This window comes from Pezoporus wallicus, unplaced genomic scaffold (assembly GCF_028554395.1).
Source record: "Pezoporus wallicus isolate ANWC-B61680 ecotype Strahan unplaced genomic scaffold, APGP_CSIRO_Pwel_v1 contig_5485, whole genome shotgun sequence".
Lineage (NCBI taxonomy): Eukaryota > Metazoa > Chordata > Aves > Psittaciformes > Psittacidae > Pezoporus > Pezoporus wallicus.
In genome coordinates, this window is record NW_026641550.1 from 5,920,446 (window position 1) to 5,948,124 (window position 27,679).

General features: G+C 35.7%; 1 protein-coding gene across 1 annotated transcript in view; it reads right to left on the reverse strand.

Annotated features, from left to right (window-relative positions):
* The window catches only part of DTNBP1 (dystrobrevin binding protein 1), a 77,404-nt gene that overhangs the window by 34,096 nt on the left and 15,629 nt on the right, over positions 1-27,679 (reverse strand). The window contains exons 6-7 of the mRNA XM_057424217.1: positions 21,743-21,875; positions 9,437-9,459 (exon numbers count right to left, since the gene is read on the reverse strand). Coding sequence (XP_057280200.1) covers positions 9,437-9,459; positions 21,743-21,875 — 156 coding nt within the window. The remainder of the gene's footprint in view (positions 1-9,436; positions 9,460-21,742; positions 21,876-27,679) is intronic.

Sequence of the window (27,679 nt, forward strand, 5' to 3'; positions counted from 1 at the left end):
TGGGTCACTCGCACACAGATGCATACACATGGATACTTCAACTCAGCGCCTTTCCAGAACCTGAGCACAAGCTACCAGCAGCTGAGCTGTACCAGAAATGCATGCATGTATTTGGGAAGGTACCACATGCTGCTAAATAAAGGGGTGATACAAAGACAGAAATCCTCCCAGCGGGTTATAATCTGATAACATGCAGTTACAGCATGTGTTTATTTGGCAGACAGCTAGAAGCCTTTGAAAATAATTTAGAAGCAAGGGAAAAGGTACAGAAGGGTTCCACATTCTTTTTTTATGACGGGAAGATTCATAAAGCTCTCCCCTCAAATATTTTTCCTTAACATGGCTCAGCTCAGACATCCCACAAACCAGATCACATACTATTCTTACTTCACACATAAAATATTAGAAATCTAGGATGGGATATTAAGATAAATTAGGGGCAGTCTTCTCTACTGAAAAACTGATTTTTTCCTATTACATATCCAGACTACATTTTCATGCAGTTAAAAAAATTACAGAAGCAGCATGCGACAGAGAATCTTTGGTTATGGGGATGTTGCAGTTACACAACGGTGCATTTATGTTTCCAAAACTGTAAGGCGTTGCTCAGAATTGGGAACGCTGATACGCATTGCCTCTTCAGTTTAGGAGGGTGCGCAGTGCTGCCGCAAACCATGACAGCCATAACAATTCCTTTCTTTTACTTAAAAAGATCACATTTTGAAAAGCTTCTTGGTGACAATTATCAAAATACAGAGTACAGCTGTCATCGTTAGAGGAAGAATTACCAAGAATGTATGGGCCTAGAAGACTCGTGTTTATTTCACTGATAAAAATACCATCATATATATCTATGGGAAAGATTAAAAGAATTATAATAATAACCATGAGATAATCCCAGCATTCAGTCTGGACTTAGGTAATTAACGGATGAATTTATGTTAGAGCTGCAGACAAAATCTGATTCTATTTTTTCCACTTCAGTCATTTAAACATTATAGACAAGTAAAATATCACACTTTTAAATGCTTCTTTTCTACATGAACTGAGTATGACAAGACTTATCTTCCCATGAAATTTTTTCTTATTATCCACACAGTTAACTATTCACCCTGGCAATAGCCAGAGAAAATCTCTATTGTTGCGCTGGTCCTTCACCCCTTACAAAACCAGGATTCTGAAAGGCTGACTCCAGCAAAGGGCCAACTTCTACTGTAGCCAACTGGAAAGATACTTGCACATCCAAGAGCTACCTTATTTTAAGCTGCAGTGATGTCAAAATGTTGTGACACATCTGACCTCCAAAAGGGCTTTTGACTTAGCACAACACTAAACCGCAGAAGTAGGAGGACTCCAGGAAAAAAAGCAAGCTACATAAATGCAGCAATATTAAAATTCATTGGAAGAATAAACTAGCTCCCTCAAAATACAACGCAACATAAGACAGGATGAAAGAGCATAAGGCTGCCACATTAAAAAACCCACAAGATTCTCTAAAAATACATGTAGATGAATTTTAAAAAAAGAAGAAAGTGTTCCTACCCTCCACTCTTCCCCAGTCAGAATTAGCATTAAAAAAAATCTGATAAACACAGGATTTTAGCGGCATCTGCAGTACTAGCATTCTGTGGGTTATATTAGTCTCAATACTACTTTCAGGTGACAGCCATCACAAAATCCTGAAATCCAGCTGAGCAAAGATATTACAAACAAACAAACAGCACTACCAAATTTGCAACTTAGAAAGTTACACTATGGTCACAACACACACCAAATAAGAAGTAAAAAAAGCATTTAAAGCATTAAACACAGAAGCAGTTTGGGGTGACAGAACCAAACCAGATCTTTGATCAGCGGAGTTGCAATGGCATACAATATTTGTTCCAAGGAGATCTGAATATCTATTTTTTTCATAAATAACCTGGTGTATCTATAGCATCCCTTGCTAAATTTTAGATTTCCTTTAAAAACTCTACTCCCTGTTTACATCTTTGGAAATTCAGACCCATTTTTATATATATATATACACACACACCTTAGAAATGGATGCCATTTTTTGATTAAGATCCACCCTCACCTGTACTGCCACTATCAAAGAAGCTCTGATTTTTCCTCACCAGTGGAAAAGAAAGAAAAAAATTGGTAGATGGGATATAATTCCCCATCATATCTGATTATTAATCTAGTTGACAGTGCAGCCCACCTTTTGGCAAAACATAATGGGAAACAGCATTCCTGATACAGCTGCTGAAAATAAAATCGTAGATATTTTTCCTGCAGCTTAAATACACTAACCCCACCCTTTTTTCCCCCTCTTTCATTGAAATGCAAATTCTATTTCTTGCATAGAAAATGCTGTCAGCCCTGAAGACTTGACACTTGTAGACATTAACCTATTAGGTAATAAATTATTTCCAGCCATCTGCAAAATAAATGCATACACAATATACTATCCTTTGAGGCTTGTTTTACCCCAGTCATAATAATTAATCCATCAAATGTTTTGTTTTCTTGTGAAAGGCAGCTAATAAATTTCCGTGTTCACCTAGTGCTCAATACAATAGTGTTGCAATTCAAAAAGAAGTCATGTTTAAGTGGTCAGCAAGAGGCAAGCAATCCCTTTCGTGCTTTTTTATATCACATGCAACTTCTGTCAGGACAGAAAATTAAAAAACCTCACTGTTCTTAGGTATGTATTTATACCCAGAACAAGTTCTGAAAGTATGTCATTAAGTCTGATAACACAGCCAAATAGAATGAGAGGTGTGAAACTCAGCATCATCCATCTGCAGGCTACAGGAATGTACATTTAAAAGCTTTTATGTTTCAATGCTGGTACTATCTGCCCCAATGTATAAAGCTTTAATTATTTTTGGGGAGAACTGAAATAATTAAAAGACCAAGAGTGAACCTTCCTTAAATTTCTCTATTTAAAAGAATATTTTTTTCATTATTTTTCAAAGGCTTGAAGTCCATACCTATTTCAAAGAAGACAAAAAAGAGGACAGAAGTTACAAGCAGCTAGCTTTACAAAACATGTCCTGAGAGCTAAACAGATGTGATCCTGCAACCCTGAAAACACAAAAAGCAAAATCAAACATAAGGTAGCTATAAAGACACTTTATCATTTAGGTTTCTTTGCTATCTGCCTTATCCTACCACGCTAAAAAAGAAGACTTAAGTAGTTAAACTTATTTGTCTTTCATTCAAGGTTTGACTACAAGTTTCCAAGTCTCAAATACTTCCATTGTCAAGAGAACAGTCATCATATATGGGAGTCTTGGTTAATTCTTGCCACAGACAATATAGGACACCCAAAGTTGTAAGGTCCTCCTCTCATAGTCTAGATGGGAAAAAAGCTTTTAACACACATTATTAACTAGAAATCTACCAAAATATTTTCAGCTCATAGCAAAATAATGAGGAAAACCCCTGAAACCTGAATATCCTTGGAATTTTTTACTCCACCTTACCTTTATTATAACAGAATTAAGCAAGTGTTTCTCAACTGTTTTCTAGGATGCCAAAAGAAGACTTGTCTTCTTTTGTATCTGTGCTACAAGGTTTAAACATTGACAGTTTTGACCACAGTCACCTAAATAAATTCTGAAACAATCAGGGAACACTTGTAGCAGAAACACTGCCTATTTTCCATAGTGTGTTTTGGAAGAGGCACCTAACAACCAAAGTCACCCTCCCTCTCCTATTCAAATGAGTCATTGAAATGCCAAAATCACAAAATACAACAATTAAAACAGAACTCTCTTTATTAACTAACTCAGTTATGGGCACAGTTTGCCCACAAAAAATTCTTCACAGTAATTGAAAACTTGAATGTCCCTAACGTTACAGACTCTGGGGCAGTATATTTGGAAATGTGAAATGGCTGGTATGATTTTCTACCACAATGTCATCTATTCATGCTCAGAAGAAACATAGAGGATTATATGCTGAAAATTACAGCTCAACTTCTAGAACAGCTACATCATTGAATGTACGAGCTTTGTCAACCACAAGCTGTAAAGATCTCCACTGCATATTACCCATGCATCTAGAAGACAGTGTGAAGATTAGGAAAATGTTGCTTATTTTGACTGCCAGCAGAATACAGCAGGATAAAGAGGATCCCCAGACTGGAAGACAAAAAAAAAAAAACACCCCCAAAACAAACAAAACAAAAACAAAAAGCCCCCTCCCAAAAAAACAAAAAAAAAACCACAACAAAACAGAAAAAAAACCCACACCACAAAAACCAACCCAACAAAACAGTTGGACACACTATTTGTTGAGGCAAGTAGATTTCACAAGAAAGAGAACAAAAGGATGGAGCCAACAGACTGCTACAAATACCATGTGCTCTTAGAAAACAGAACAGTGAAAGCCAGGAAATTAAAGTTTAGACACAAACATTTAAGTTACTGATGAAAGGACTGGAACACTGCAACTTGAACAGAAGTATCTCAGATGCATGAAGAGGGATGACAAAAGATCTGCATATCAACTGCAACCTTGAAAAGAGAAGCAAGCCTCTTTTCTTTACCAGCCTCATTCTCAGAATTAGTATTTTAATGGCAGAAGGGTTCAAACCAGATGATCTTTAATGTCTCTTCCAACCCAAACTATTCTATGATTCTATAAAGCTCTCAAAACTTATCAGGACTTGTTTGGGAGAGAAAGGGCTGAAAACCTATTTTGTTGTATTGTAAACAGAAGCGCTGAAAATGCTCATACAACTTGTTTCCCTGAGCTTGAATGAAACTAATCCTATTAAAGCCCAGAAATATGCATGACTCAGCTGCCAAAGCCATGTGCCTATCTGCTCTTACAAAGTTTTGCTACATTTCATTGTCCAAAAGCACTGTGTTGCTGATTTCTCAATGGCCTCTATTGCTTTCGCTTTCTATCCAGAAACAAACTGAAAGCCTTTAATCCTAAACATTTGTTGGTTGGTTGTTTTGTTTGTTGTGTTTTTTCAATAAAAATGGACTTTTATTAAATTTTAGAATCTATCATGTATACAGTTCCCATTTGGATAAAGTCTGAATTAAACTCAGCAGGATATGTTACTATGACTGAGCATAAGTTAACATAACAGCGTAATTGCTCCTGCAAGCAATTCTCTGAATACTGAAACTGATGTGCGCTAGGAAGAAACTTGCAGGCTACTTTGTATGGCATATCCCATATGTTTTAATTCATTAATCCATCACCTTCTACAGCAAAGCTTTCTGAAAGATAAATTACTAAAATAAATGAACTAGGCAACCTTTGAGATGTTTTATCCTAGTACACACTCACACTTCAGGTAGGCAAACACCAGTGCTGTAGCAGTATCAACAGGGACACCACACACTCGCTCTCTAACTTCTTCAGGGAGATAGGTTTAATATAAAGAAGCAGGAAAGCTTCTAACCTTTACTTTCTCAGCATCACAAATTACTAATATGTTATGCTTACATTGTAAAGCAAACCATTGAGGTTGAAAGAAAAGAGACTGGAGAGGTTTGTCCTGCCCCTGTACACTCTGGGTACAACAAACAACAAAGAAGGAGGTCTGGCCCTGTAAACAGTCTTAAAGGAAGAAAAAGAAAATCTACTTTTCATGATGAAAGAGAGCATGATCTGTAATATGAATATAAAAAAGGCAGGAACAAATTCTAAAACAGTATCTCCACTGACAAATATAAAAATAGTCCATTATTTCTTTAAACAGTATTACATACTTGTTTCATGCTACTTTAAGGCAATAACATCAATGAGCAAGAGCGTTAGCGGATTCTCAACAATTTTTACGTGGTGCAAGCAGGTACATACACTGAGCTTTCTTTGAGCCCCTTCTGGTATCCTCAAAGAATATACCTATATGTCAATAAATTACCACTTTGTACCTTAGTGCACACAAAAGGAAGATCTAAATGAAACAGGAAACCATTCTGTATCTTGGTCACGTGAAAGTTGATTTTGTTTCAATATTAAAATAAATCTTTGGTAAATATTAGGAATCCAAGGATGCTTAAAATGTTTATAAGGTTATACACCTTCGAAGATTTCATAAATTTAGCAGTCCCATCCAGACTACACCTAGTGTATCTATGTATATCTATACATACACAAACCTCCAGGATAGTAAAGTTTTAAAAGAAATCTGGAAGACCTGTGAAGCCGTCCACCTGCCTTGCAAGTCAGACCTGCATTCTCATGGCCAAAGCCAATATTTAATTATATATAATATATATAAATAATTATATAGAATATAGTATATAATATATAATAATCTCTATTTTTTTAATGAAAATGATGGATCACTGAATTCAAGTTTCAAGTGATGTGCTATTGTGATCCTCACAGACTATACAATTCAGTTTCTTAATTCCAGTAAAATTGACTTTCTATTCTGAGCAAGGCACGAGAACTTCGTACTGGTGAACATAAAAATTACATCTGGACACTGAAAAAAGTGCACACAACCCTCTTTTTACTCCCTCTAGCAAACAAATTTAAGGAATGTTTTTGTGGTACTTCAATTTCTACAGGTTAAGACAGAATGAACTTATATACTTATGAAACATATTTTTATGCAAGACATTTACCATTCTTAATCTGGAAGCCAATGCTTTTCAGCATATGGCATTCAAGTTCACAAAGAACAAGTTACTATTATGAAAACTGGCATTTCTGGTCTTTTCCATTAAACCACCATTTAATGTACAATGGTTTCAACTGCACATGCATTGAAAGATGCAAGTGTATATTAAGGTATTTAAAAGTTCTTTCCTAGCCCCTGTGCTGGGTATTTTACAAATTGAATGTTTATGAACACATTTCACTCTGGACAGTTATGGAAGGAGCAAGTAGTTGAGGACTTAAGTCTATACTTGAAAGTCTATACTTGCAATATAAAAATACAATGAAATCATCCACCCAACTACTTAACAGATTTCAGTCGGAACCAACCATTCCTGAATACAGCAAACCAGAATTGTAAGCAAAATAAGATCTTAGCATAAAAGCTTTACATAATGGTACCAATACTTCCTCACCTCAGCTTTAAATTGTCTTAGGTAATGTACTACCAGAAGCATTTGGGTTTTAGACCGATGTATCACATTTTTAACTTGCGTGTGCCTCCTGCATTTGCTGCTGTCTTTTCCTTCTTACATGTCAGTATTTCTATGGCCATCTACTGAGTTATTCCAGCATGCTCCATCAACCAAAACTAAAGTAAACCAAGTGACAGTTTTTTGTACAAATCTAGAGAGCCTTGGAAGTAGCTTAAACCAGAAAAAAGCAGGAAGGAGCCACCAGTCAGACTGGGCAAAACTGGTGTAGCCCAAAAACATCTGTCACTACGTAATCATGAATCCTTCACAACCAGGAAGCTCTTACTGTCCTTATTTCTAATAAGCTGATGAAATATATGCCAGATACTCAGAAATTGGCTGAAGGTCCAAAAGGCTGGAAAAAGACTGACTGAAGCCAATCTAATGAACACCTCTATTTCATAATACAGCATCAAAAATTACAAATAGCATCAGATCTAAGATAGAACAACTTAATAAGCAACAAAACTTAAAAACATTTCCTCCAAGTATGTATTTCCAAACAGCCATGCTATTGTTGCTCAGTATTCTCAATTTCCTCAGAAAATGTCAGGCAAGACAGTGCAAGCCAAAGTCAAAATACAGTATCTATTTTAAAGTATGTTCTTGCTATCTTACAGAAAAAAAATTAGGCTTGCTTGATATGATTATTCTTGAAAGTTTGTTAGCTATCACTCCTCTCTCTTCATTCAGGTATAAGCTTGTCAATTTTTGTTTATCGTACAAAAAGCCATACAGAAATTAGGCTGTTACCTAATATCCATTTAAAAATATCTGTCATTCTGTGCTTTTCCAGTATTCCATAGTTTCTGCCAATTCTTCTGAGTGTTGTGAGAGTAAATTTTATCAGTTGGTTCAAAACTGTCCAACAGACCTAGAGTATCCTCTAACCTGGTCTGTCTTTGTTGCAGCACAAGATCTTCCTTCTTCCCATTCATATTGGCTGCATTAGCCACAGACTGCAGTTGAACTTTTCAGTGAAGATACATGCTTTACTTTTTCTTTTTTTTTTTTTCTCTTGGCATCTGTTTGCCATCTTCCCTCTGTAGTAAACTAAAAACCTTCTCTTGGCTATCAAGACAAGCCTTTGGTAACTAGGATTGGAAACGTGTATTCCTTTGTATCTATTACAGAACCAGTTACATAGTTTGCTATTAGTTTCAAGGTCAACACACAGCTATCACCTTCCTCTTCTATTAAAGTAATTGACTTTGTAAAATAGTTTTACAATCTCTATTGTAAAAACAAGAAGCGAAGAGAAAAATCATTCTGGAAAACATCCTCCTGGCTTCCAGAAACTTAAACCACCTGATCAATACAAACAAATAAAAAGCAGATTCACTGTTCTCACAAGTGCCAGGTACTCCAAAAGAAGTTGCCTTGCTCTGGAACATAATGAACCTAGCATTATTGTTGGTTTTCTATTAAGCCAGACTGCATTGAAAGCTATCAAATCAATCAAAAAAAGGGTTGTTATGGTAAGCTACAGATAAAGTGTCATTTTATATAATCTGTGCTGCTTGTCTGTGTTAGTTTTATTATTTTCCTCTTCCAGCATTATGTAAAGATGAGAAAGTAATGAACTGAAAAGGCAGAGGAATGCAGTTGATAGAAATTGCCATTCCTTCTTTCAAGAGACAATTAATTGACGTAAGTCAATGTGCTTGGCTTCATTCTCATAAATAAAGACTAGTCACCAAACCAATCACACCTTATTACAAGCAAAATATAATAGCAATTATCAAGCTGATAAAACATTTATATTAGTAGATAGAGTAAGCCTGAATTTAAGATCTACTGAAAATAGTAATGTGTTCCCTCTACACACCACAAAGAAATAGTATATGACAAAACTTCTAGCCACTGCATATTATTTAGGACAGACACCTGCATGTTTCAACATGTATATCCATCAGGTTGAGCTACAAAAATTGTATTTATCCAATACAACAATACTGTGAAAATCTCCCAGAAATAACTTAAGTCTAGCAAGTAACAGCCTGTGACACGTCAAAAACACATTCAGGCTAGAAAAATCATCAACTGGTTGAAGACAAAGCCCTTAACTTCCAAAACTGAGCACCAAGGGAAAGGCTTGAATTGGATATAGAATCTCTGAAACCTAGCTAAGACAACAGAAGCTAAGGCAACAGAACCATCTGTGTTCTTCCAAAGAAACCAATGACAAGAGCAGGTAAACTGAAAAATAAACAGCTTGCTGGATTGACATAAAATTATCAAATGTAGAAATGGAACAGTTCCTTACTAGTTTCACTTAATACAGGAATTACTAACTCTTGCAAACATTCAAGTATAAAATTAAAAATAGAATTTACCTTTGAAGGTCTCAAGTTCCTTCCTGTTGGAGAAAAGCAGAATTAAAAAAAAATAAAATTAGAAATACTCCATCTAGATCTACAGGAGATACTTTACACAGTTTAAGACTCATTAAGAGATGAAAGCCAAAGTATTTGATTATTATCATATATAAGGGTAATATGACTAAGCACGTTCATCTAAAAGAAACACAATCAACCCGTTTAGAAATCAGGCTAATAAACATGTGCAGTTATACAAATATTGTCCATTTGTATCTAGCCACAGAATTTCTAGATACACTGCTGCAAAACTACCCAAGACTTCCTTAGGCTTTAGGTACTAAAACATGCAGTACTTAGCAGAGCTTTGCCAGTTCACAGCACAGTGAATATTAATTAGTGTTTCATTTGCATCAATGGTATACAAAATCCTTTTGGCAACCATGAAGGAAAAAAATGTGACAATATCACTCAGCTACAACACACTTTGAAGGCAAGAGAGGCATATAGCAACACTCCTCAGAGGAGAGAATTTCAAACTACAGAAAGTGAGAGATAATCCACAATACTTATGTTCCAGCTAAGAAACTGTGCAGACTGCACATTCTGAATTTTGAAAGCAACAAATACCCTAACCTACCAGTTGTCCAGATAAATCATTCTACTCACTCTCAACAGACTAAGCATGCTTCAGTCATCCTTGAGTCACCTACCATACACATGGTTTCGCAATATATATGCTGTACCATAACAACTCATTCTCCTTCTTAACAGATGATGCAATTTGGAATTTATTTGCAAACAAAACTGTTTTGCACCTGAAAACATTTTTTTTCTAAGCAGGACAAAATATTCTAGAAGAAGCAAAAGAATACATTTACCTCCACATTTTCAGTGAACATCCCACTTTTGTCATCAAAAGTCAGGTTTTTGAAAGAATGGGTGCTTTACCAGGAAATAAGCTATAGTGTGATTCACAGTAGAAAAGCCTGTTAGTTGCAACTTCCTGTGAGTATATATTTCCCTTCCTGCTTCTCCTACATCCCCTCCCCAAGCTAATTTATCTTTTTTTTTTAACAGAGAAAATCTACCTCACAACACCTATGTTTTGCAGATTCACACCGTAATAAATGTTTCCTACCTAAATATAATTACAAAATTCTTAAACACTCTCACAAGTTGCACTCATTTTTCAATAATGGCATACTAGCTGAGAAAACAACAATCACAGGAAATGCTTGTTTTCCACAGATTGAAACAAAATCTATACTGAGGAAACATCTTGTGAAAGTAAGAGGAAAAGAAATAGGCTCAAGTAGCGTAAAATCAGGAGGTCTTATGACTGTTGTCTCCAAAAGGGAAGAACGAAACAATTACTGTTGTGTTCAAACAGATTAGCAAACAAGATGGTAACACAGTATCCAACTGACAGCGATATTCATTGCTTTTGTACAAACCCCCAGTTTTCCCTTTCAAAATCCATCAACATTTTCAGGGTTGATGCATTCTGATGCTGTCACTATATCCATATATATAATTGCCATTTGTTAAGAAAGCTGGAAATTAATATTTGACAAAAATTTTTTAGAACACATACTCCTGAAAAATTTAAAATATCTATGTTAGCATACAGTAAAAATACAGATTTGGTATCTAAGGATCTGGATTTCCTAGCAGCTCCACACCAATTCAGATCTAAAGACAATATGAATGTATCAATCACACCTTGCAGCTTCTGACAACACTCTTAATAAAACATACATTTAGGAATACATGTTAAAAAATAGGCCTATTGAAAATATGTTCTGCATCAGCAACATGGAGAATTTGTTTTTTATTTGAGTTATCCAAATAAAAACTTGAAGTTTTAAAATTTTAATCTTAAATCTCATTCATCAAGAGCTTTGGTAAGAACCAGGCACTAAAAGTAGAAAGGAGACAATGGCTTGTAAAGACACTGGAAAAACAGATGGCTTAAGACAGTCTCAGCACATTTTCCAGATGTGTAACTACAAAGTTACAGACAGATGTACAGAAAAACCGTATTACAAAGTATGACATTTCTCTTCTTTATAAGTAAATAACATTTATTTATTGATAAACTGTCAGGAAGAAGATACCTCCTATATCTTCTCTAATAATGAAGAGACAAAAAAACATCTGCAAAAGTAAATACATGGAACTTACATTAAGAAAAAAAACTATGTAACACAGACTCTATAAAAGAAAAAGCAGTTAGCTTGAGTAATCACAGCAAAAAAAGGTTAAACTGAAAACAATTTTGGGAAACAATCATCTTCAAAATGAAGTTAAAAGGCAAGCAGGAGGGAAAACCTGCATCGGAAGTAGGACTGGATGAGTAGTTAGGGCTGCTGCCAATTACTACTTTAGATCTTACCATACTAAATTACCAGCTTTGATGTTTTGATGTTTGATATTATGTTTTTGTATTAGTTTTTATTTTAAACTGTTCATTCTTTGAGATAGTATTTCATATTAGTTTTCTACAAAAGCTACTGCAGCAGAGCTCACCTTTGATGGATAGCATACTAATAACATCATACTAGAAGATAAAACTGCAGTACAATAAATCGTCTTAGCAGAAGAGTTCTGCCAAACGATTCAGCTCAAAAGTGTATTACCCTAACATGTTTTCTGCAGGAAAACCTAGCCTTCCCCGCTACCCCATTTGTTAGGTTAAGAGAATTGAAAGCTTCCCACAGAAAAATGTCCCCGAATTTTACAGAGTTTTCAGCCAAAAAATCATGCATTTCTCAAATGCATGAGATATTACGTTATTATCAGAGAGAAAGCACGCATTTGCCACTACACATGAAGGCTCTTGAAGCCTGGTGCGGGCTGCTCAGTATCCATTCCAGATTAAAGGAACTCCCATACTGAGTCAGACCACTCATCAATACAACCTACTATTTCACATCTTGACTATATGCTTTTTTACTTTAGCAACTAAATTTAGGTTAGTGACAACAAATCTGGCTAGTTACAAAACCAGGTTTTAGGTTTTTTTACAGTTAACAGTAAGCTTTCAGAAGAAAGCACTTAGTAATTAATAATTGTATTATAGCATAACTTACATATCTTCTCTTAGCGAAAGATAAAGTTTAGTACTACTGAGCAATAAAAAAAGAGCTAAAGTAATCAGACTATAAATGCATGGAAACACTTTAAAAGTAATCTTGTTCTGTGTACAGTGCAACTAATGAAACCCAGCTTCTTTCCTCAGAGGCAAAAGGCTGTACAGGCTTCATCTACACTGGAGTTATGCCCATGATAAACATTTGGCCACACATACAGGCAATAATTTTCTACACTTCCTTTCCATTTGCTTGTTTCTGTAAAATAAGTAGGGGATTAATTACTCCGTGAAATTCTATACCTCTCAAATTCAGTTGAAAATTACCAACAAGACAACAGCAAGTAAAGGTCAACAATTGCCAGCAAAACCCCAACTGTGAAAGCCTGCCTGCCTGCTTCTTCAAGATAACGCTTAAGTCAGGACAGAGATAATATTCAGATATATTTTAATGCTGACATAAGACACAATGACATTCTCGGTCCCTGCTAACCATGATGGACATAGGTAAATCTGACTATAAACCCATCTATGCACCATGTCTAAAAAGGCACAGCTGTCATGGTTCAAAATAACCTAAAGAAATTAAAGCATTGTTAAGGCAAGAGATGTCACTGAGAACTTTTCTGAATCATCTCATCAAAAAAGACCTGAGCCACACTGTCAGGGCTTAACCCCAGTCAGGACCTAAGTACAGGCAGTCACTTGCTCACTCCCCTCCCCTGGTGGGATGAGGAGAACTGGAAAAAAGGTGAAACCCATGGGTTGATATAAGAACAGTTTAATAATTGAAAAAAATTAAGGTAACACTAAATTACTACTACCACGACTACTACTAATAATAATAACTTGGGTCGGAGCAATCCCAGGCACAGCTACAGGTTGGGCAGAGAAGAGATTCACAGCAGCCTTGTGAAGGAGGACTTGGGGGTGTTGGTCGATGAGAAAATGAACATGAGCCGGCTTCAGTGTGCACTCGCAGCCCAGAAAGCCAACCATACCCTGGGCTGCATCAAAAGGAGCGTGACCAGCGAGTCGAAGGACGTGATCCTGCCCCTCTGATCTGCTCTCATGAGACCTCACTTGGAGCACTGGAATTTAGTTTGTTCAAAGTATGACAAAGTTCCCAGGTTCTACTGTACCTTGGCAAAGGCCTGTAACACTAAAATCAATTTTCTGAATGTAACAAAAGCTAGGGAATTCAGTTGAATAGAGACCACAGAAACACCAAATTCTTTACAATGATACCAGCAGCCACAATTGACAGCTCTATATTTTATCTTCAAGAAAAGAGGAGCCAGGTAAGAAAGTAACAAAGTCATAAATGAATGTCAGGAATGAGGGTACCATTAGCTCTGAAAGTAACAGACAATAAATTCAAACTTCTAGACCCATGCATAAGCAAAAGACAACCTCAAGACAGCATAGCAATGGTAAAAACTGAGGACTAAATTTCGATGATCTTACAATGAAATGTGTTTATAGACGTTCAGTTGAAAATGAATTTACAAACAAAAGTTAACATTTCAAGAAAGTACAGTTGCTTATGTGCAATTTAATTTGAAAGTATTTCTGGCACCTAACAAGATCCAAAACAAAGGCTGAGAAATACTGCATTTCACCTGTTATGCCTGGAACAGTTAAATTTTCAAAACTATATATATAAATATATATGCACAATATAAAAATGTCCTTCCTTAGTCTGATTCAAGTTTTAGTAAGCTAAAAAAAGCTATGAGCGGGACTTTTCTCTGAATGTTATCAGAAATAAAAGCCAAAAACCTGAGAACTCAAATATTATGTCACTTGCATGGTGTGCAAAAATAATTCAAGTCAGTTTTTGTGTATTTAGGATTAGCACTTATGACAGTGACAGAAATTATTTCCTTCCCCCAGATTAATTGAGCACCCTTTTCAGGTCACTTAGGCCAAATACTACTTTAAAAAAGCTTTGAGACTGAAGTAATGAAAAGCCTTTAAGTAAAGAAAAATCAGTAAAAACTAAAACTATTACTAAAGTACTGCTGTAATTAAGCAGCAGGTGAAGTTTTCTATTTATCTAAAGAAACACTGAAGACCGGTCAGGGTTCTTCACCATTAAATGTGTATTTTTTTCTAGTGAAACAGAAGAACAAAGAACCAAGGCATTTAGATAATGTTGCAATGCAGATTTTTTGCTTTCATACTCAAATTCAGCTACAAAAGTAGCTGAACTGTTTCCATGTCTTCCAGCAAAACACCAACTTCATTCCAGAAGATGGAATGGATCAAACCAAAATTGTGTAACAGAAATTGCAAACAGTAACCAGTAATCATCATAAATTCAACCAAAATCAAATACTATCCCAACATACTCAGCAGTTTCAGGGTACAATGAAATCATGTATTTTTTGATGTTTTAAAAAAAAAGAAACAAATATTCATCTTGATGAAGAACACTGGCAGTTACCTTTCAGGTGTCATCATTCAAAAGAAGAGTAAAAGTTAGGGAGATGGTGTTAGAAACAGAAGACAGTGACAGAAGTGAAATAATTAAAAGCAACTAAGTGTTTTGTCCTCTGCTAAGAGACTCATACAGGCCATTTAGCATTGGAATCATTCCAAATAGGAATCTGAAATGTGGAATAAATTATGAGCTCCCTCTAACAGCTTATGCCTTTGGATAAGATTTTACACAAGACCCAGTTTTTCCATTTATGCTTTTATACTGCTGCCATCCAAAGAAAGGGGAGAGTTTTTAAATTTTTTTTTTTTTTGAACGTTTATCTTGGTATGGAATGTCATTGGATCACTGAAAGATAGAGTTTATTTTTATCATACAAGTTTAGGAATTCAAGCTTAAAGCTGAAATTTAAGAGGAAAAAATTAAGAGAAGCTACAAAGAAAAAACCACCAGCTACAAAGAAATTTGAGAAGCTACAAAAAAAATTTAAGAGAAGGTGCAAACAAATCCACCATCAAAGGCTACCTCCAACATCAACTCTACCAGTCTTTCCTAGAAAAAAAAAGTGTTCCTGCAAACCTGTTTTGGTAAGCAGCCACACAAACAAAATCCAGACCTTTTTTTAACTTGGCCACCAACTTCCCCAAAAGCATTAAAAGAAAAAAAAATATTACAATATTCAAAAACAGGCCAAATTTTACTTGCTAAGTACACATATACTATGCCACAAGTCCACAAAATCAAAGAAGTAAAAAAACCTATAACCCCATATGCACTCCTTACCTAAAATGCTGAATGTGGTTCCACACAACACGAATAGAATTGTGGCAAACACAACCTGCAACTTCTGCCACTTGAGGCATACTCAACATATCCCTTTGACACAGGAATACAAAATCCCCCTCACTGAGGTATTGTCAAATAAATGCATTTAACACATTGTTTTGAATTAATTTTTAAACAAATTGGCTTTCTCGGAAAATAATTAATAATGAATTTATCGGGAGGCACAGCACCTTGCTCAAAAGCAGAGAATGCATTTTAGCGTGGTAATGACAAACATCAAAGTCCTGTTCTGCCACTAGCCACAGTGACTGAAATAGTTTAAAAAATAATGCAGTTCTGAGGTGAGGGAGAGTACAAAATGGTAATTAAGGCAGTTCTAAACCACCTGTTTTTATAGTTGGTACAAGTCTGGACAAAGAATACCTGATACTAACAGACCAACAGGATTTGCATATTCTGCCCAGTAACCAGCACTACACAGAAGCAAAGAAAAGTTATGCAGGACTGACATGCTTAACATTTTCTAGAAACTGTAAGTGTAAGGTGCTTTAAGATGCAGAGGACCCAACACAGTCATCACAGGTCACAAAAGCCAACAAAAAAATCCAACTTCTATATTTCAAAAGAAAACAAAACTCTAAGGAGAAAGTACACAACAAATCTCTTTAGAAGAATGTCACTATTTGTTTGCATGAAGCAAAGACCATCACAAAAGGAGGACAAAATTAAATCAACTTCTATGTGACAGAAATTATACTGCACATTCAGTCTCTGCAAATAATATAAAAAACTGCCCAAGCCCCTGCAATCTTTTTGTCTGCTATGTATTCAGTCTTGCTCAATATTTCCAAATACTTGGAGCACTGACAAAAGTAAAATTTACTAATATGAAGGAGCACGCTCCTTTGGGTTTGATGCATGCAAAACACTGCACTGCTACTGTTCTGATAAAGAAAGGCGTTCAGAGCCCTAAAACTACACGAAAAGAGGCACAATTATCAAGGGAACTTTACCAAAGCTTGTGCAAGCCCAGTTTTTCCATCATCAATAGCAATTCTCATTCCATGTGTCTGACCAAATAAATGCAGTAACTGATGGCCATCAAATTAATTCCAGTCAGTTACCACCACAAGAACACTTGCTACAGATTGTGCTGTATGAAAACTCATGAACTTCAGGCTGGAAAAGATTTCTGCAACATGAACTCTGCTTTAAGAACAGAAACTTACAGCCTTACAATTAATGCCTAATGAAAACTCAAAGCCAGTTATTCACTGCATTTCCAACATGAAAGCTGTCCTGAAGATAATAGAAGTCCTGCCGCCACCCTCACAAAAATCATTATTTGTGTACCCAGGTACATGGAGGTTGAGCAGCTGACAAAAGACTGATCAAGAAGAGTACGGCATGAAAACCTTACTTTGATGAAAATGTTTATGAGAACTACAAAACATGTAGCTAGTCTCAGAAATAATTCACAGTACCTCTAAGGTTGGAAGGAAAAAACACACTTGCTTGAAATATTTGCAACAATGGTATTTTTTTAATGTATAAAAAGTTAACTTGACAAATTACATGTACAGCTTAAAAGGGTATGAAGGCATAATTTAAATTTATCATTGCCAGATGGGATGGAGTCATCACTGAAGATTATGTACTGTACAAAGTATTATTCTAGCTTATCACTTGGGGAACACTAAGGGATCTAAACAAGATCCCCAGACACAGAAGTCTTCTCTTGGGCAACACAATTTTGCATGGCAGTGTATTACCCATTCCATAATTTCTCTTTGGTCTTCATAACAAAAATAATTAGTTTAGGTTAAACAAGATCACCAAATAAACAGCAGCTTTTACAGTGATACTATAGGAGGTAAAGATAGTATTTGAAAGCAAAATAGCAAAAAAATTATAATACAAAAAATTTTTGTATGTATGTTTTCTATGTTAATGCATAAACAACCATTAATTGGCCACTAAAAGGAACTTTTAAAAAACCCAGACCAGTCTGAATTGTCTAAAGAAATTTTTCATGTTTACTTTTTGAGTGCTTATGTTGCTCAGGCCTAACATGAGCCGTTGTATTTAACTACAATAATCCTTACTGTCCCTTATGTTCCCAAATAAATTAGGAGAGGTAAAACCAACAGAAGCCCATACAGAAGAAATAAACTTAACAGTGGCAACTGATTAAGACATCTTCTCATATACACATCTAATCTCCACATTACACTTGCTATAAATTACACCCTTAAGAATGAGAAAGTGAAAACCAAACACAAAGTGGAAAATCAAACATTCTCTCCTCCAGAAGCATAAAACCACCATCATGGCATGACAATGCCTCTAACAAGAATTACGACAATCTGTCAAACTCTTCATCTACTGCACTAATTACCAAAGCATGGAGTTACACATTATTGACAACAAGTAAACCTTTAAAATACAAAAATTGGGAATGAACATTCAAGAATGTATTTCCTCTTCAGGTAAAGATGGCTTTAAAACTTAACAGAAAGGAAAAAACAAATTAGTCCCACTAAGGTTTGCAATATTACTAAACATTCATCTGTGAAAGCATACCCTAGCATCAGGATTTTAGATTTCTTCATTTATTTTCCTTCTATGTCTGTCCTCACGGAAGACAAGTACTGAAAAACAGAAAGGATGCTCAAAATGTCTTTAGGATGTCTCATGACATCCTAAAACCCTGAAAAATTCAGACAGGTATGTTCAAAGTCAAATGATACATAGTAAAATATATTCACCCATTTCCAGTGACAAGGACTCTTTGGTATCTCCAATGTATTCCTTTGAAATGCTGCAGTTGGGCAGCAACATTTAACTGACAAAACAACCAGGAGTTCCTATTTTTCAAAGATCGGTGATCCATCAGAGTGGATATAAATGGTATGGCTTCATAGGAATTACTACTTCGAGACAGAAACGTTTTACCTTATGCCATAAGCCTGCAATTTGGTGCACATAAAAATTGGCACAAAAGTGAGCTTCTGACAGTGGGTCCTCAAGGAAATTCACTTGGGAATGCAAGAACTGCCACAGAAGACTGGAGGGATACAAGGAGGTGGGTTGTTTTTTTTTTCAATCAGATACAGTACATCCCAAAGGGAGGGAAAGAAGAATTGTGCTTGACTGAGAAAAGGACAGGAAACAGAGCTGCATGGTTTAATATATTAATAACGTACATACAAACAATTGCTGCAAGACTGAAGAAAGCAAGGGTGGCATCTAGACTTCATATATCAATACTGCTACCCTGATCAATTGATTTAAAACAAAAAAGAGAATATTAAAAATCCAGATATAAGCACACAGGGAAAAAAAAAATAAAAAAAAATCAATATGCCTAAACATCAGGCTTTAAAATATATTGTGGAAAACACCTTGGATTGATGAATGACAAACATAACACAGTGACAAAAGGGAAAAAATTGATCTGTTTGAACTGAAATAAAATTGCTCTATTTAACAAGGAGACCTATTTCTGAAAATCAGTTCCCATAGTTACCATAAACTGCATTTCAAAGGTTTAACACTGACCCAAAGCACTTTCTTCTAAATCTTTCATATAGGAAGACTTCTGAAAAGACTTTAAATACATAAGCTTCTACCCTAAGCTATACAGTGACTTTATAATATTTTTTTTTTAAATAAATAGATACTTTTTGTTACACACTTAAAATAACCACAGTTTCTAGAGTTTGTGTTCCTCTCAATTTTCATCCCTATATAGTTAAAACACAGGAAATACTTTGGTTTGGTTTGTTCAACAAAACCATTCACTCCCTGAAAATAATTCTTGTCTTGAAGAAAGAGCATAAACTCTTGAACCCTCACTTGATTCTTGCAGTAGCTTGTAACACAGTAAGAACCCCAAACACTAAAGCAAAGAACACAGGATACGAGTTTCAAACGCAAACAATAAATAACACTCGCATTAACTGGCTCTTGGCTCTCCAAGTATCTACACTGCCAAGAATCCTTCTAGTAATGAGCTAGGAGTTCTTACCTAAATGCATACTGGTGGCAATGATCAACCAGAAATTACTTCCATTTTTCCTGTTTTGTCTAGATCTGACCAGATGTAATCAGCTTATAATTACGTTAAGTAGTTGCTTAGCCTTCTATTTATAAAACTGATTAGAAGCTGCTAAGCTGAGTAGGCAACAGTTTAACACTTTATTTTGATGTAGAAAGCAGAAGGTAGGGAAGGAGGAAGGGGAGTGAGCATGGCAGAGAGAACAAACCTCAGAAAATTTCAGAAAGATTACGGTATTTTCAGGGGTATGAATGTGTTGCTTTATACACGCTTTAAATTTGTGTGTTATTTGGTTAAATAGCATATATTTAGAATTTTGAAATTATTATATAATTAATTAGATAGGTCTTAACAAGTGACTATTCAGCCATACTGACTACTATTAACTCTTGCTGGGGAGAGAAAATGATGTTGCCCCAGCTTGAGAAAACAAAAATCCAGGCTGAGGGAAAATGACAAGACCACGGACAAGGCTCAGGCTTGAGGTTAAGGTAACTGAACAGAATATGGAAAACTAAAGGACATGACGTGAGAATTTGCTAGATGTGAAAGATCACATAGTAATATGCTGACAAAAGCTACAGATAGCACCACGAGGGATGGTTGGTTTTCACAGATGATTAAAGGAGCATTAGGTAAGAAATAGCCAAACTTCACAGAAAATTCAAGGGGGACCCCTAAGGTACTGGGGACCTTCCTAGAGGCAGGACTTGCAACACCAGAAGCACTTTGGTAACTGAATCTGTAACAACACAGAAGGCCAAGATTTCCTAGATAATGGTATCAGAAGTACCAAAACCAACCAGGACTGCTAGGGTTATTAGAGGAGGATTGGTTATTTGGGTGAAGACTGAGACTTAAAAAAAATAAATAAAAAAAATAATAAAAAGGAAGAAAAAAGCTACAAGGATAGCAAAAGGAAGGCCAAGAAAGAAGAAAATGGACAAACTATGCAAAATGTAATCAGTGCTGTCTGGTGCAGACCTGTCCTTGACCACCATACTGTAATTAGGACCATAAATCAAACCAGTTCTGACTACACCACATATGTCAAACTTGCTTCAGCAATCAAAAGAAGCAAGGTGGTCAGTGTGCTTCCCCTTGCTAACAGGAGGTCACCTAGCTGGACAGATCAAGTAACCTGGTTATCCCCAGGTCAGTGCTGTCTCCGGGTCTACCAGCATCCACATCTACCCACAACTCTAACACAGGCTGTCAGAGGCTGTCTTTGACAAATTGTTTCGATTTAACTCCTCATTTATACAATGGTCTTAATAGTAATTTTCTTATCTCCTTCACTAAGGATCTTTTTGGGACTGTCAGTAACAAAACCAAGAAAGTCAACTGTTTAACTTACTTAAACTCTTAATATTCATCGCTTGCTACTTTATCTTTTAGGTAAATACAAAGCTCAAGAGTTGGAGGCTCTGACTTTTCACACATACTGATACAAGTTGAACTTTGATTTCAAGTACTAATGCCCCGGTATTGCAAGTAAGAGAATGGCAGGAGATTAATGCCTTTCATGTAGAGTGAAGGGTACTTAAAAAATAGAACTGAGAAGAAGATTGATGAAAATACAGTTCCTAATTTTACAGGTAAATGAAAAAAAAAAGTCAAAAAAACACAGCGAGGGATTAAAAAAAAACAATTTATCAGTGCTTACTAACAATAGCCCTTACTCCAATTGTTTGGGGTGAATAATAAGAATGACTTCATCTTAACAACAATGTACTGATGATTTTCCAAATACACACACTCTTTGCTCATCACCAAGAGTTAGACTGACATAGAAAGAATCTATGACAAATTTGCAACTTCCCCTCAAAGATTACTGTTTCTTTAAATGATTAAAATAAAAGGGATTATATTATACATGCTGAAAAATAATTGCAAAAGGCTTATATTTTATTTTATAGTTATAGCAATTGTTTTATTTACCTTTTTGTTTTCTTGTAGTTTTCCAGCTGTAATGTCTGCATACATTTGTATCTTTCCAACTCGCACTGTTCACATAGGTCCTCAAGACACACTAGATGATTCTCCATTTCCTCAAAGTTTGCCTCTAGCTGGGCTATAAGAAATATTTATATGAATATTAAATTGTATCAACAGATGGACAACTCACCTGAACAGAAACAGGAATTCATAAGGGAACATAATTAACATGGTAATAATTACATATATATAAATGGCTCAGAAAGATAAATCTCATTCCATACTGCATAGTAAAAGAGTGACAGCAGAGTCATGTTAAGGGAGATCTATCTTGAGATTCCCTTTGTAGTAAGATAGTAGTAAGTGATGTAGTAAAATTACTGTATTTGACCCAGCATCTTAGTTTCACAAGCTTGTGGTACATACTTCAGGAAAAGAAGCATCCAAAACTCAAATTAATTTTGCTTCTTGGGCACACTGCCTTTTAGCCCCCAGTGCCTGGTACCACTCTGAGGAATAAAGCTGTGCTGACCAAACCAGTACTGATCTTAAATTATTCAAATGAAGCAAAAGTCAAGCATACTGGGAGAAATTTAACTTTTACATGACCCCATAATAATATAAAAGAATACAGACTTTGAAAGTTTACTCTGAAAACAAACCCTTTACTCATAGGCAGATTTCTGGATTTAGTTATTTTACATACTTATGAACTTTAAAACATGCAAAACCTCTTAATGTCCTCTTCAACTGTAATTGTTCAGCATCTCAATTTAAAAGAGATCATGCCTATGAAAAGCCCTGAGAAATCTGATCTTATCTCATAGCTCACCCTGTTTTGAGTAGAAATTTGGACAAACAACTCCTGAGGTCCCTTCTGATCTGAATTATCCCACGTGAATCTTGTATCAAAGGATCACTCTCCCTGCAGGTGATTAATGTTGAACTCCATGTCCCTCCTCAGGATCTTGAAGTGGAAAAACTATTTACCCAGACTCTAATCAGCCAGTCACTCTGGGAAGGAGCTGAGTACAGAACTATTATTCACCCTTTTGCCAGGACTTTTCCTATACCAGAGGGAAGATAAATTGCAGAGGGAAGGATAAATCACATTTTTACAAACAAAATAGCAACCAAAGAATAGAAAGGACCTTGCAGTTCAGAGACAGATACACCAATCTGTTATGGGTGTACTTGCTTGTTGGTGCAAAGAACTACATAGATGATGGAATGAAATAGCAGAAAATCTAAAGTAACTCTGAGTTTTCTCAAATGGCTGTTTCATCTTTGCAATCTTCATAAAGCAAGGCAATAACTATTAAGTTCAAGGTGGAAAAAAATTACAGTTAAGGTGTTTTGGACTGTCAAAAGAAGGAAAGAGCAAGCTGAAGGCATCAGTCAAATCTTCAATTCTGGATTGGCCATTCAACTCGAAGCCTATCTTGGAGTATAAAAAAAATTCAATTTTCTTAGCCATTACTCAATAAGAAATTGCCATCCCAGTGGTCCCCCTAGAAAAGCAAAAGTTAAAACATCATGATCAAATTTCCTAGCATACATATTTATATGCTCAGCTCCAACTACTTAGTAAGAGGTTTTTTTAATCCCTAACCAGTAAGGTAGTGCTTCACAGCAGTCAAAAAAACAGAAGTTGCAATTTAATGAGGAAATAAGTTTGAGGAAAAAAAAAAAAAAAAAGAGTTGTCTTCAGTTCTACAGACAGTGATGTGGAACGTGAATTGTTTATCACATACTGAACTTTCACAAAATCCAGATGTACTCAAAGGGCAATATGACTACAATTATGACTGGTGGTCCCTTTTTGCTTAAAAAAAAAAAAAAAATCACTTTTCTGAGTGCACAAAAATCCAAATGTCTGTATTATGCTAACTTGCATTTCAGAAAGATTGCTCACTTATTAATTTGCAAAATTCACAAACACAGCAGGGCTCAAGATAATATTCTAAGGTACCTATCAATCACTGATTTTTCCACTTAAAGACCCCACCACCTGCTTTGCTGTACTTGCTATTGAAATAATATTAAACGACAACAACAAAGAACATGAAAATAAAGAGGATGAAGAAAAGTGAATTCTGGAGGGCAACTCGTTCCTAGTACCAGCATTTGAGCAGCCTCTAGTGGGAACTGCAGAAAACACTGTGCTCCTGAAGAACAAGAATGAACACTTCTCTCCAGAAGACAACAGGCCTGCTTTACTGCAACACAGGTTTCAGAATCTTTTCTTTTCTGAAGTGAAAGAAAACTTAGTCGCTTTTTCACAAAAAAAAGTTGAAATTCGCTCCATAGTAATTGCATCAGCTACAGTTGTGAATTAATGTCTGTCCTACCAAATGAGAAGGTATTCACTGTGCATTGAAATAAAGCTCCAAACGAAGCTACACATATAATCAGTTTTAAACTTTAGCCGCAGTTCTTTCATCAACTCTTATCTATACTCACAGATAAATAAGCCCCTACTTTTCAATAGGTATTCAGCAAAAATAAGAAGTCTATAAATCAATTTCCAGTTTACAGTTCACAGTGGCACCTACAATCAGTCTGCCCCAGAAATGTTATAAAGAATATCTGCAAGAGTACTACTTGTTTTTCAGCTCATCAAGAAATCCCACAACCAAGTGGTCAGGCAACAATCACCATCTCATGCTGAAACAGCATTGCTATGAAAGAGAAAAAAAAATTCCTCCTTTTAATTTTTGTAAAGATGCTGAAAAAAAAAAACAAAACCCAAAAAACAACCCAAACTAAAGTACATTTATATTGAGAATTTTCATAGCAGTAATATGCCGCACTTGAAAGAAATTCCTTATTAGATAGATGAAAAAAAAACCACCCTTGGTCTTTAGGTCACGTAATTCGAATAATACTCATTTGTCCTGTATTTCTTACACTATCACATATATGACAACAATTTCACAAAGTTTGTATTTTTTAAGTATGTTATTTGATCAGATGACATTAGACAGAATTATCTTCTATCACTTTACACTGTTTTTCTCAGTTTACAAACTACTCAGGTATTATTTATCTAGAACTCAACAACCACAAAAATAAATTTTGTACCTGAAAACTTTCTAAAGTTTAGCTAATTTAGATTTACAACATTTTTAATTGAAACTTATGTTACCTGTAGTTCTGCAATAGTACAAAAATTGTTATAAAGGCTACATCAGTGCTGTATATCAGAAAACAACAGTGTTTACTTTACATGTAGCTTTCCTGCACTGGACAACCACCAAAACAACAGAAACCACCAAGAAATATTAAAGACATTTTTTCCAAAGTTTCATTTTCTGACTAAAAGGCAAAAAGGCAGAAAACAAATGATGGAAACAACATCAAAAACTTCTCTGTAAGTCAGACAGAGCTTGCTAAAAGCTTAAAATGAGCAGTGAAAGACACACACACATGGGAAGAGATCAATTCAGTTGCAACACTTGAAAAAGTCTTTATGTAGTTACAGTCCTACTAGTGCCCAATTTTGTATTCAAGATACAGGTATTTCCAAGTTTACAACACCAAACACCACCTTTTATACATACATATACGTCTACCTTATAAAACAACCCTCTCCACTGAAGCATTCTGCTCCGGAGCCTATTAAAAACTCCCTGTTGAACATAGGTATTTTTACACTACATTATTCAAATTCTACGGTTTTACATACATCTCCCCAGTATTTTTCCTGATTTTCTCAGTTAAAGATAAATCCCATCTTACCTCACACAATGAAATTCAAGAAAGCAAGAAAAGTAACAGAATTTTTTAAACAACTTGTCAACCAGTCAGAAAAACTGTTTTAATTAGTAATAGAATAAGATTTTCTTTAAACATTTTCCCATCATTAGTCACTTACAACAAAGTTTTTACAGCTCTCCTAACTTTAAAAATAAGTTTAAAATAAAAACCAGTAAAACTAGAGTCTTCTAATGGAAACTTGTGTTCTAGAGCTCTGCATCACAAAACATTTCTTCAGCTCTTGCCTTCAAGAGCTATCAACTGCTAGATGCTAACAAAACAGAAACTGTTATTTAAGTAACAAAACACAATTCAGAAGTCCAGGCTCAAATGTCAGGTCTGTGAAAAATCCTGATTAATATATTGCCTGGTCTTAAATTCACTTTTATTTGACCAGTATCTGCTAGTATCTAAATCCTGATGTAAGCCACAATTAAATAGATAATAGTAACTTAATGACTTCTCTTTCCAAAGACATTCATTTCTTCCCCAAAGAGACAAGTCTACGGGCTATTACTCATTGCACTTTTTCCTCCTAAAATTACTGCTTTATAGGTTGTCTACAAACAGATGAACAAAAATTAAATTTTATAATCTATAGAAGAAGTTCCTGGAAATAAACTGCATTATCCAAACTGGAAAAATCTTCAGTATTTATAATAAATTACAAATAAGTATATTTCACTAAAGCACAAGTTCCTGCTGCAAAACTGTCGTGGTTTAAACCCAGTCAGGTAACTTGTTCACTCACTCCCAGTGAGTGGTGCCGAGCTGACAACAATCAAGGTCCGTGTCCGTCTCCCCCCCCGCACTGGGGCTCTCCCCTTCCCCGCTCCTGGAGGAACGGGGAGGAGGATCGAGAGAGTGCAACTCCTACGGGTTGAGACAAGAACAGTCCAGCAACAAATCACCACCGCTACTATCAGCTAAAACAATGATAAGGGAAAATAACAAGAGAAGAGAATACGATACCACCGGCCAAGAAAGCGAGTTCCACCCGGAAGCCCCTGTCCTTCCGGGTAACTCCCAGTTACCCCCCACCCCGGGCATGACGTGCTGTGGTATGGAATACCTCCCCGGCTAGCCCGGGTCAGGCGCCCCGTCTCTGCTTCCTCACAGCCTCCCCTCCTCCCTGGCAGAGCATGAGCCTCACAGAGTCCTTGGTCAGGGTAAACATCACTTAGCAACAACCGAAAACATCGGCTTCACCAACACTATTCTCCAACTAGAAGTCAAAACACAGCACTGCACCAGTTAACACAAAGGAAAAAACATGACTGCTACTGCTGAACCCAGGACAAAAACAAGTACTCAAAATATAGGTATTAAGTTCTTAAAAGTAGTTCAAATGTTACAAAAATCAAAACCTTGTGTTTCTTGAAAAAGATACTGTGACCTTGTATTTCACAAGGTTTAGTACATTTTCCTTAATGTCTGAAGAAGCCATTAAGAAGTCTTAATCCCACTTCTTACACAAACAGAACATGGCCATATGTTTTTCAATGCAAATTCTTAACTAATTGGATTGAATTTTGCAAAGCTAGAAAACGGCAACTTTCATATTTGACACACAATCTGAAAATTGTGCATGATCTTCTGTTCGAGATCTAACAAACTAGGATACCTCCCCTAAGCAGTGTGAAAAGCTTCTGTTTTCCCAATGGATTTTCACACCAATCTAACCCATACTTTGGAAAAAAATATTTATTAAGGACTAGGATCCAATAGTTTTTATCTCTGTGAATATATGTGCAGCCTTATTTTCCTCCTAGTCTCGCCAGTTCAAATATTTTTGAATACCCTACAGATAAAAACCGGCTTAAGTGACAATTCAAAGTCTGGCCTTTGAAAGGACAGTAACTGTTCTTTTCACTTTTATATGAGAGTACTTTTTTCTTCAAAGTTTTCTACAGCAGCTACAATACATTGCATAATACAATAAATTTATCAAATCAAGACACAGACTTTTCACTTGAAGTGAGGAATGACTGATAATCTGAGCACCTAGGACTTCATCAAAGTGCTGATGTTAATGTGTGTTGTAATACACAGCAAAAGATGAAGAATCTATACATGACTTATACCAAATTTAAGCAGGTCATTAAAAAGGCTATTTTTCATCACCTGAGATTCCTTTAATCAAAATCAGCCAGGGTTCCTATATCTACTTTCAAAACAAAA